General features: G+C 39.1%; 1 protein-coding gene across 4 annotated transcripts in view; it reads left to right on the forward strand.

The window, feature by feature from the left end:
• Nucleotides 1–9,538, forward strand: part of PIK3CA (phosphatidylinositol-4,5-bisphosphate 3-kinase catalytic subunit alpha) — a 90,855-nt gene extending 81,317 nt beyond the window's left edge. For 3 of the 4 annotated variants that reach the window (XM_029060127.1, XM_007666408.4, XM_001505614.6), the window contains exons 18-21: nucleotides 1,979–2,149; nucleotides 3,862–3,979; nucleotides 4,068–4,219; nucleotides 5,830–6,100. In XM_029060127.1, the coding sequence (XP_028915960.1) occupies nucleotides 1,979–2,149; nucleotides 3,862–3,979; nucleotides 4,068–4,219; nucleotides 5,830–6,100 (712 nt within the window). Of the gene's footprint in view, nucleotides 1–1,978; nucleotides 2,150–3,861; nucleotides 3,980–4,067; nucleotides 4,220–5,829 lie in introns of all 4 variants that reach the window. The other variant, XM_029060117.2, reaches the window with a different exon arrangement.
• The last annotated feature ends 2,762 nt before the right edge of the window (nucleotides 9,539–12,300 follow it).

The raw sequence follows: 12,300 nt of genomic DNA on the forward strand, positions 1-12,300 counted from the left end.
CGGCAGCTGTGGAAGAGGCTTACAACTGAAACAACCTTAAGTTAGATGTCCCGAGCCTCTTTTACCACAGCTGCCGTTTAGGCAGAGAGAGAGAAAAATGTCACCACACGCCTGTCGCAGAGCAGAATCTGAGCTCCTCCCGGCAGGGTCGGAAGTACGGAAGGCCTGCAGACGGAAAGAGCAAAGTGCAGCAAACACTGAGCAGAGTTCGGCTTCTGGGAACTCACCGGATCGAACGCTGCGCCCGAGATGGGGGTGACTTGCCCTTGACAGTGGGGACAAACCCTTCCCAGACTACTCCATTGACCTGTAGGAATATAGGCAGCCAGTTCGCGTGCTTCCGGGAACGTGCAGCTGGACACCCCTTTCCTTCCCTGTTATTCCTTTCCCAGCTTTCAACAAAAACCTGACTTGGTTGAAAAGCACACTGCTCTATCCAAGAGATCCTTGTGCCCCTGAATGTCTAACAGTATCCAAGTTTTGTCCTTCCAATTCTCTCTCAACTACTTCAGTGTCGTGTCTCCCCACTAGAAAAGCTCCTTGAGAGCAGCAGTTATGTCTGATAGTAATAATTGTGGTATTTGTTACATGCTTACTATGTGCCAAGCACTGGGGTAGATACAAGTAAGCAGGTCAGACAGAGCCCCTCTCTCACTTGGGCTCACAGCCTTAGGGGGAGGGAGAATGGGTATTTAATCCCCATTTAAAGGAAAATGAGGCACAGAATATTAAATGACTTGCCCAGAGTCGCACAGCAGGTGGGTGGTGGAACGAGGATTTGAATCCAGGTCTTTGGACTCCCATAACTGTATTCTTTCCTCTAAGCAGTACCCTTTAAACTTCTTAGTTCAGTGCTCTGCACACAGTAGGGGCTCGGAATAGGGTGGATTGATTGAATCGTTAAGTAGCTAGTTTAGAGATGAGATTTTGAGATGAGATTAAGGGACAGTTAAAGGAGCAAAGTGTTCTCGCTTGGTTATAGCGGGAGCCGAGAGAGTCCATGAGTGCCTTAAAGCCAACAGTGCAGAGTTGCTGTTTGAGGTGGAGTTGGACGGGCAACCAGTAGAGGTTTCTGGGAAGTGGGAAGATGTGTGCAGAACACGATTTTTAGAAAAATGATCTGGGCAGCAGAATGAGTTAGGGAGGTGTGGGGAGAAACTGGAGGCAGGAAAGTGAGTGAGGAGACTGATGCAGCAGTCAAGGCAGAATCTTAGGGGTTGAACCAGTACAGTGGTAGGGTGGGGGGAAAGGATTCATATCCCGGAGCGAATTTGAATTATTTTTTTCCCTTTCCTATTTGACTTGGCTAACTATCAATCAATTGTCTTTACTGAGCGCTTACTCTACTAAGTGCTTGGGATACTACACTGTAATAGAGTCGGTAGACACGTTACCCATCCACAGCAACCAACTGGAGAGTTTGAGCAGATAGCGCAGCCTAAACCTGTTGGCCACCAAACTGCTGCCTGCAAGCCTTGGGTGTCCCTTTGCTCCAGTGGAGCTCATGGGGCAGGGGCCACCATTAGTCAATCATTTATTGAGCGCTTGCTCCTTGCAGAGCACTGTACTAAGCGCTATCTAGGATTATGGAACTTTGGACTTCATTTGTGGCTCATAATGGGACATTTTGGCTTCTTTACAAAACAGAAAAAATACCAAGATCGTCCCTCAGTGGACTTAGCAGATAGTACATGGTGTTCTCGGGGATTTTTCTTGGTATATTTCTGTGGTTTTAACTCGATCCAATTAAAATTACTGCCACTGGTGGTCTTCATTGGAGAAGGGTTACTAAATAAAATGGTGGTGTATTTTTTAAGGGTTTTGATTTATAAATTGAGAATGTTGCCTTTTTTTAATCCACCGGTTTGATTGTAAGCTCCTTGTCCCGCTCTTTCGAAGCCTCTTTGCAAGACCCTACTCTGATCATCATCTAATGGTTTGAATGTTTCATAAGCCCACTGCTTTTCTTCTTTTTCAGGATGTTACCTTATGGATGTCTTTCGATTGGAGACTGTGTGGGGCTTATCGAGGTGGTGAGAAATTCCCATACAATTATGCAAATTCAGTGTAAAGGAGGCCTTAAAGGTGCATTGCAGTTCAATAGCCATACGTTGCATCAGTGGCTCAAAGACAAGAACAAAGGAGAAATGTGAGTATACGATAGTTTGTTTCCTCATGAAATAAGAAATGTGTTTTGGTTGCCATTACTCAGCCTTTGACTTGGTTTTATGAGAAGTGATCTCGATCCTTTATCTCAATTACTAATGAAAAGCGTGGCAGTTATTATTTCCGTTGAACTTAATATGTAAAGTACTATAAAAATCAGTCTTGTTTTAATGTTTTAAAAATACAGTGGGATTTAAACTGTTGTTACATATTTATCTCTATGAGTTCTTGGAAAACAGCTTGGCTCAGTGGAAAGGGCCCGGGCTTGGGAGTCAGAGGTCGTGGGTTCTAATTCCAACTCCGCCACTTGTCAGCTCTGTGACTTTGGGCGGGTCACTCAACTTCTCTGTGCCTCAGTTACCTCATCTGTAAAATGGGGGTCAAGACTGTGAGCCCCCAGTGGGACAACCGGATAACGTTGTGTCTACCCCAGGGCTTAGAACAATGCATGGCACATAGTAAGCGCTTATCAAATGCCTCATTATTATTATTATTACCTTATATCCACCCCAGCGCTTAGTATAGTGCTTGGCACATAGTAACGCTTAACAAACGCTTAACAAATACTATCATTATTATTATTTATGACCATTTCAGCTGATATGGTTTCCTCTAAGAGGACTGCCATGCTGTTTTTAGTCCTCCATGCCCAGGGCTGTAAGCTTCCTTGTATTTGAAATAGAGCCATTCATCTTTGAATGGTTGATGTCAAAAGAATTAGAAGAGGCCATTTGTTTGGCATAAATTCATGATTTTCAGCCGTTTAAGAAATAGAAAGCTCTTTTCAATATCGTTGTGAATCTCCTACGTACCTGAGTACTTTCAAAAGATCTGGTTGTCCAAGCACATTTTATTTTTCAATTGTTTTGATGTCCAAATGGTAAGCAGATTAGAGAAGCAGCATGGCTTAGTGGAAAGAGCCCGGCTTGGGAGTCAGGTTGTGGGTTCTAATCCCGGCTCCGCCACTTGTCAGCTCTGTGACTTTGGGCAAGTCACTTAACGCTTCCGTACCTCAGTTCCTTCATCTGTAAAATGGGGATTAAAGTGGCGAGCCCCATGTGGGACAACCTGATTACCTTGGATCTACCCCAAGCACTAGGAGAACAGTGTTTGGTGCACAGTAAATGCTTAACAAGTACCATTATTATTATTAGAATCCTAGAGTTCCTAGACTGTAGTAGTAAGAGAAGCAGCATGGCTCAGTAGAAAGAGCATGGGCTGGGGAGTCAGAGATTATGGGTTCAAATCCCAGCTCTGCCCCTTGTCAGCTGTGTGACTCTGGGCAAGTCACTTCACTTCTCTGTGCCTCAGTTACCTCATCTGTAAAGTGGGGATTAAGACTGTGAGCCCCATGTGGGACAACCTGATCACCTTGTTTCCTCCCCACCGCTTAGAACAGTGCTTTGCACATAGTAAGCGCTTAACAAATACCAACATTATTATTAAGTGGTAGCCACAGTGGTGGTGATGTTAGTCGTAGTAATAACAAAAGAGTACAAAACAGGCAAGCCCACAAGAAGCTCGCGTTGAAACCAGAGAAGGGCATCAGAGCATTTCCAAACAGGGTAATCAGAATAAACCAGTGAATGCACAATTGAATAAATGCATAAATAATGAATAATAAAGTTCTGAGAGAGAAATAAACCCATAAATGCTGTAGATGGCCTATTCAGGTATTCGTTTGGCTTTTTGTAGGTATGATGCTGCCATTGATTTATTTACACGCTCCTGTGCTGGTTATTGTGTTGCTACCTTCATCCTGGGAATTGGGGATCGCCACAATAGTAACATCATGGTAAAAGATGATGGACAAGTGAGAAACGATTTTTTTTGAAATTTGGGGCCTAAATTAACCCTTCATAAATCGGATCATGAATGTAACAACTTCCTTCTCTTTAAAGCTGTTTCATATAGATTTTGGACACTTCTTGGATCACAAAAAGAAAAAGTTTGGTTACAAACGGGAGCGAGTGCCATTTGTCTTGACACAAGACTTCTTAATAGTGATTAGTAAAGGTGCCCAAGAATGCACTAAAACAAGAGAATTTGAGAGGTAAGAGTATTTCAGCATACGAGTAGGAGAAAACATACCACCGCAGTAAGAAAATACTCAAGTGTTAGGTATAATGCGTATTTTTCATGTAAACACAATAGATTCATTGCTCTCAACTATTTTTCTAATCTTTGTAAGCTTGCAGTGATCGTAAAAGTTTTCATCTGATTCAAAGCAGGTGTAACCGTAAAAACTAAATTTTGCGTTCTGTTACTGAAAAATCTAAAAATAAATTTATGAAGTGCCCCACCCAAAAAAGAAACTCTTATTTGAACTTTACCACGTATTAAATTTATTGTGTTTACTCTTAGGCAGCATGTATGGTAATAGCCATTTAAAAAATATATATGTCTTTACTGGAAAAACAACGGGTAATTGATGAGAACAAAGCACACCGTAATCTCTAAGAATAAGATTATAAATCAATCAGTTGTGTCGACTGTGATGTAGTCATCCCATTTCCCACTCAATATAACTGATTGTAGCTATTTAATATTAAGCATGAAGCATACTATTTAAATCACAAAGTTAAGCAGATTTAATGATAGCATGTGATAATTCCTTAGACATGTTTCTGCAGATATCGTATTTTTCTTAGTTTTCCTTTTCCTGAATAGGTGGGTCTGCTGTTAGACCACCTGAGTGAATAGTATTCAATCTGTGGATTACATACATGTGACTTTTAATGAACTAAAGGATGCCCGTGCTGGCAGTATATACCCTCAACACATTTTGCTTCATTTTACTTTTGAGAGTAGGGGTTTTGTTTCAGAAGCTTTGTGATAGGGGATCATTTTGGTTTCGGCTGTGGGGAGACTGCGATTTTTAAAATACTCAGTTAATTTAAGCTTTCAGCTATATCTTCACATGCAAGACATCTGCTTGGCAAGTACTTCTCTGGTAATTGCAAGCCTTTCCCTCATGCAAATGAGAAGCAGCCTGGCCTGGTGGATAAAGCGTCAGAGGGACCTCGGTTCTCCTCCCTGCTCCGCCACTTGTCTGGGCCTCAGTTACCTCATCTGTAAAACGGGGATTGAGACTGTAAACCCCATGTGGGAAATGGACTATATCCAACCCGATTGCTTGCATCTACCCCCAGCTCTTAGTACAGTGCCTGGCACATAGCGCTTAACAAATACCATAAAAAGGAGTAAATAGACCTGTCGGGCTATTTGTGGTGATATTACTTTTTGGCCTTCACAAATGAACCAATGGAAAAGCAGACACTCAACTCCGCAGCTACCTGTTGGCTTACATGGCAGTGTTAAAGTTGTCTGGTGTCCTATCAAGGTACCAGGCTTCATTGTCAATCCACAGATGAACAATATCCAGAGATTCACTGTGATGTAGAAGCTTTACATTGAAGGGACACAGAGAGTGACCTAGGGATAGATCTCAGGTGGGCAGTTAAAACTTGAAACTCCATACTTTGATGTTGCATGTTCTCTCAGTACTCACCAAAGGCATGTGGGAAAGCGGAAAGTAGTTCTTTGTATTGGTCATATAGAAACAATTTAACTGAGGTACATTCATTCACTCAGTCAGATTTCAGCATCCCAAAGTTTGGTTGGAGTTTCTTTCATGAGGATCCAACTCTTTTTCCTCCACAGGTTTCAGGAGATGTGTTACAAGGCTTACCTAGCTATTCGTCAACATGCCAATCTCTTCATAAATCTGTTCTCTATGATGCTCGGCTCTGGAATGCCAGAACTACAGTCCTTCGATGACATTGCCTATATTCGGAAAACCTTGGCCTTGGATAAAACAGAGCAGGAGGCTCTGGAGTATTTCATGAAGCAAATGAATGATGCACACCATGGAGGCTGGACAACAAAAATGGACTGGATCTTCCACACAATTAAGCAACATGCTTTGAACTGAAGTGGCCGCGGAGAAACTGATAGCCCAATACCTTGGTCATACGTGGCGCCGTTAATGACTGTCAGCTGTCAGCAGGCAAAAGACTGGTTGCATAGGAATTGCACAAACCGTGAACAGCATTAGCATTTACAGCAAGAGCAGAAATAAAGTATACAATTTAAGTGATGTAAACAACAAACAGGGTTTAATAGCACTAAAATAGTACATTTCAAAATTAAGCTTTACTTAAAAATGCGCAATTTCATGTTATGCCTTAAGCCCCAAAAGGTAAACTTTGAAGATTGTTTGTATCCTTTTTAAAAAAAAAAAAAAACAAAAAACAAAATATATAGAAATGGATGAAGATAAGGAAAAAGAATCACGTTCTCTTATTTTGCAAGTGTTGTTTGTTTTGAAATGGACAAGCAACAAAAAGTCTATCACTACAATTAGGTATAAGTGAAATCTGAAAGCGATTTGGCATTGCAAAAAATGGAAAATCTAGGACCTATTTTCATTACTATTCAGTTATTCTGAAACGTTTTGACTCCCAGTTCTAAAGAAGAGAAATGCTCTTGGGGTGGGAAGGAATCTTAAAAAAATTCACCTGAGGATTTTTTTCTTTTCAATAAATCAAACCTTTCTATGACTTGGAATCTTATCTGCACAGTTTGGGGAGCAGTGAAAACATGAAACCAATTACGGAGCTTCTTCCTGGGCTATGGGCAACATTTAGAGGGATCAGAATGTTAATTCTAGACCTCCCCACGGAAAAATCGCAACAAATGAGGAACGAGGAGGATTTGGACCCGTACAGTGCAGAGTTCACCTTAAGTTTCATTTTTTTTTTCCATTTGCAATTAAATGGAATACATTTTTCATGCATGTTTTTGGAAATATCAAAGTGAGTATTAAAGTTATTCAAAAAGTATTTTTTGAGAAAAAGGTATTTATACTATAGAAGCTTATTAATATATACCCATTATTCCACAGTCTCTCCCATATTCACACATTTATTTTGCATCCAAATTTTTTGTCAGCCTCTATAGGGACACTGAGGTTGGCCACTTTTTCTTCCTCCTCTTTCAGAGATGTTTGGACAATATCCTCTGGCATGTCAGTGGATAGGATATAATTAGTAGAGCGATGTTATTGGTACCCCATTCTTGGGGCTCCTCTCCCCTTTGTGGCCCAATCTCATTAAATCAATTTACCAGATGGACATTGTTTGGATTCTCTTCCTGATCACTTTGGTCCTCTAATGGGTTATAAATTAATTGCACACAGCAGAGAAATCAAAATGTAAGTTTAATGTAAACTCAGTATCCATGTCTATATCTATATAAACACAGATATGTAGATATAGAAAGAGAAGCTGATATGGAATTTAAACATATATATATATATGTACATGTGTATATGTATATATACACTAAAGGCAACGTGGGCATGGTCATGACTGTCCACAATTATTGTAAACACATTTAAATGCAATCCAGATGAAATGTGGTGTCAGTTTTTAAAAATTGAATTCTACATTCATCTGGGAAAGTAGCCTCACCTGGAATTTTGAGGTTCTTCACCTGAGAGTTTTCACTTGAGAGCTCAGTATTTGGAAGAAATGCCTGGTGCCTGGGCAGCTTCTCACACTCTAGTGGAGCTTAAGAGGCAGAAAGTGCCATACTGGGGTTATGCTGACAATTTCCTAAAGGAAGAGTTTGGACTATCATATTTTTTTTTTGAAACTGTACACTGTGTAGTTTTTAATTGGTTAAAAGGTTTGAATCAGAGAATGTGAATATTCAAAATGCTGTAAAATTGAAAAGACTTGAGTCAATCATTGGTCGTTATTGAGCACCTACTATGTGCAGAGCACTGTTCTAAGCACTTGGGAGAGTGAAATAGGGTGAAATATTACCAAGACTTTTTTTCTCTTTGAACATTTTAAAACATTTGGTGATAAGTGCCCTCTGGTGTGGTGTTGAAGGTTTAGATACTTTACTGAAGTGTGTCAATAATACTGTTTTTACGGACAACTGCCAAGAAAAATCAGTTTGTAAAGTTTGAGTCATTTTCCTTTTTTCTCCCGTGTACCTTGGAGGATCTCAACAGGTTTCAAACCTCTTGCTTTACTAAAAAGTTTGCTTAGCCCTGCTTAAATTTGGATGTATTCACCACTAACATGCTTCCGTACTCCACTTGTGGAAAACATAATCACCATTTTGCATCTTTATTAATCTACAGCTGGCATACTATCTAACTTTTTCTAAGAGATTGTAGGAAAATTATGTTAAATGGAACATCTGAAACACTGTTGATAATAACTAAAGATTAAACAGAAAACTGTGTTTTACCCCAGATCAACAGCAGTGTGGAAATCACTAAAGTGTAGTCTTTATAATTTCCTAGCATAAAAACTAAACTAGGTCCATTCCCTGCATCAGTGTAGATCACTCTTTAGATCCAAATTAAAATTAATAATCTACATAGTTTATAACTCCCAGATTTTCCTGCACGCCTTATTCTGTTTAACACAGCTAAAGTAGCTTAGAGAATGTTCTGTATAGGAGGGAAGTAATTAAAAACAGACCAAAAACAAGATGTTTTAAAAATGGGAAAGCAGAAGAGAAGCGAGGCAGTGTTAGATGAAGGTTAGGAAAGGAGTCTGAGGCATCGGCAGGACAAAGTAAAACAGGAATTTGTAGTTCTGAATCGTTGGAATCCATTTTTAAATCTGACCACAGGCACTCTTCTACAACTTCTACCATAACAAAATAAAAACAAACCATCCGACAAAAAGAAATGTTCAAAACTCTGATTGGAGGTGGGGCAGAGGTTAGGTAATGGATTTTTTGCAGTTTGAATGTGTTGATCCATTAATTGTTGGGAATTTGTTTATAGTACCATTCTGTACTAATAGCGTAGAGAATAATCCTTGTCAAAGCACGATACTGTATTATTTGAAATTTCACTGGCTCAGTCCAGTGTTTCCAGTTTCTAAAAATCTGATCTGAAATAGTAATCGAAAAGTCCGATTTTTAAAGAATTTAGAAGCTTGCTCACTAAAATGCAGTGGGTCATCTTTTAATGTATTATCTCCCTAAGCTACAAATAAGCGTTCACCTTTCAGATTTTGAGGCTTGCATATGTAATTGAATGATAGATCGTGATAAAGAATGTACTTAAAGGATTGGGTTTCTTTTTTCTCTTTTTCTATTTCATAAGAACTGTGGATTTCACTTGACATTTTACCTGGGAGATGAAATTTCTTTTGACTCTCAGTATCCTCTGTAAAACTGAGCGTAATCAAATTTGAGGTATTTCCTCCTCAGTTGACTGGTATGTTTACTAAGGGACCTGATGAATATATAATGAATTGTAAAATATTTTGATGTATTTTTTTTGAACTGTGAAATTGATTATTGGTCTTTTTGACAAAAACAGGCTGCTGATAAAATATTTTTGTGTAAAGTGTACTCCTTCCTTTCCAAAACAGGAATTTGATACATTGATTAGAGAGTATAGACACTCTGCTTTTTTTTTTTTTTGGAGTGGCTCTCATAGGTAAAACACAGTCCATCTGTATAATCTTTTTTAATCAAAATTTTAAGTGATCTGGTATCTTTTAAAGGCCCTGCCTAATTTGAGAGCATCCTACAAACTTCACAGCATGTAGGTGATTTTAGACAGGATTGCCTTAACTGCTTGTTTTCACATCTCAGTATTTTTCTAAGTCATTTTTAATTCCAGATGTCAATAGCTCATGCTTGCTAACTCTTTGCAGTAGTTTCCTTTGCTTTATTTTATAACCTGCATGTTAATGTTTGCTCAGAGCAATTATTGTAATTTCACTTCTGTTTTCATGTCTGCACAGGCTGCAGACTTGGGCTGGACCCATTGAAAGGACAAGTCCATTCAAAATGCTTATATAATCATGATGACTGAGGCATCTCTGAAATACTACAATTGACAGAAATTAGTGCAGGGTTAGCAAATTATGCACTAGTATTACTCCTTCAGTTTAAAACCTGCTGTCACATTTCAAGGTTTTTTTAGGTGAATGAAGAATCACACTTTTTATAAAAGTGCACAAATCCGATAACACGGAAGGTCAGTAGAGTACATTTTCCGTTTGAGTAGCGAGAATTCATCCTTTAATAATAATAATGATGATGAGGGTATTTGTTAAGTGCTTACTATGTGCCAAGCACTGTTGTAATAACTGGGGTAGATACAAGGTAATCAGGTTGTCCCACTTCAGGCTCTCAGTCTTAATCCTCCTTTTCCGGATGAAGGAACTGAGGCACAGAGAAGTTAAGTGACTTGCCCAAAGTCACACAGCTGACAAGTGGTGGAAGTGGGATTAGAGCCCACGACCTCTGACTCCCAAGCCCGTGCTTTTTCCACTAAGCCACGCTCCTAATTTAAGTAAATGGGCTCGTATAATTCTGTATATCTGATTTGCACACTGCCTCCCCCAGTCTTTTAGGATTACAGATTTACAGATTTAATTCCATGTTTAGTTTACTGCTTTTAGAATCCATTCTCTGTGCATACTCTACCATGCTGCCTCCATGGGGTTTGTGAAATATAAAAATTTACTGTTGATGGGTCCCCAAAAGCCAATTGAGTATGACTTTCATTCTTAAAGTATGTGCACAAAAATAAGCAATATTCTTTTGTTAAAAACTAAATCCTTAAACCCGGCATAATTTGAATCACCAGCTATATTTGATTGAAAGCTTTCCTATGGTTGGGCAAGAAGGAGAAAATGCCGCAATGTATAAATTGAAAATTCATCATAAAATTAGAAATGTTTTGCAGAGCAAACATAGATTGCCCACACTTTTCAATTCCAGGTGGTTATTTTTTAGGATTTAGGTGGCATAAAGTTTGCCTTTACTGTCACTGATTTTAAAAATCCAATATTATAGTTTTATTGGTTCCAAAAACTAGGAATGTGAATCTCCTACTGTGAAATTTTGGCCTACTTTGCTCTTTGATAGTAACTTCAAAGCTCTTGAAGCATGATTTATGGCCTCTGTCAGGAAGCAAATTAAACTGATGACAATTATTTATCATAGAGTTCCTTTGAGGGAGATGTCTATTCTAGGGTTAGGTTTCCCACAGGTTGAATCCATTCTGACTTTCTGCAGTGCTACTTGAAGTTTTGTGGGGGTTTTTTCAGATTATTTAATCCTTACGTGCAAATTAGCAGGATCCTAAAGGCCCAGCGCTTGAACGAAGTAAAACCAAATTTAAAATCAGCCTAACGAGCAAATTTTATAAAGGGGAGGGGGAAAAAAAAGACAGCGCAGCAGCTCAGTAATGCTAGATTCCATCAGGCATCTGATACCTACAGGTGGGTCACCGCTGTCTTTCATCGGTAAGTGTGAGGAGAGCTAGGGAGATCTTACATGTTATCTGTATTTCACCGATTACTAAGATGAATCAGTTTCAATTGGAGTGTCCCACGCAGCCCTGCTGGTCTAGATTTTTTCATTTATCCTGTGTTTGCAAAGGGCAAGGAGTTTTTACCCTTTCCAACAAGGGTCATTCTACCGGCCTCATCGTTCTGTATTTTCTCATAATAGTTAAAGCAGTCAGAGGTAAGTAAGATTAAGGGTAAATTTCCAGGATATGATTGCTCTGTTTATTCACTAAGAGGTGGCCCTGTGCCATAAATGATTTTTTTTTTCAGATTTCATTTCTGATCTTTTGTTCAGGGAAGCTGTGAGGAGCTCTTGATCATGCTCTAAATTATATCATTGTTCAGCTCTGAATGTCTAAAGCCTGAATCACTGAATCACAGCTACTCACAGGTAGAGCGGTTTGGGTTGACAAGAGCCAGAAGGCTATATATCTAATTCACACCGAAATCCTATTCTAACCTCGAGAGAATACTTATATCCCAAATAAATTCAGTAGAGACAATGAGCCAACTTCTGAGACAATTAGCAAACTTATTGCCATATATCAATCGACCATTCTGTAGGCTAAAGTCTTGTGATATAGTGTGCATTATTATACTTTCGGCTTTCAAGATTAATATGATTTTATTTTTAATGGGCCAAAGAGTATTTTAAAACACAGCAAGATGCATGTGTTGTTGTATTGAGAGTAGGATATTCCAGAATCATTAAATTAAACCGCATCTTTTCTCAACCTTTTAATTCTTGAAAAGCAGAAAAATTTGACCTATGACTACACCTGCTGTAGTT

This window comes from Ornithorhynchus anatinus, chromosome 1 (genome assembly GCF_004115215.2).
Source record: "Ornithorhynchus anatinus isolate Pmale09 chromosome 1, mOrnAna1.pri.v4, whole genome shotgun sequence".
Lineage (NCBI taxonomy): Eukaryota > Metazoa > Chordata > Mammalia > Monotremata > Ornithorhynchidae > Ornithorhynchus > Ornithorhynchus anatinus.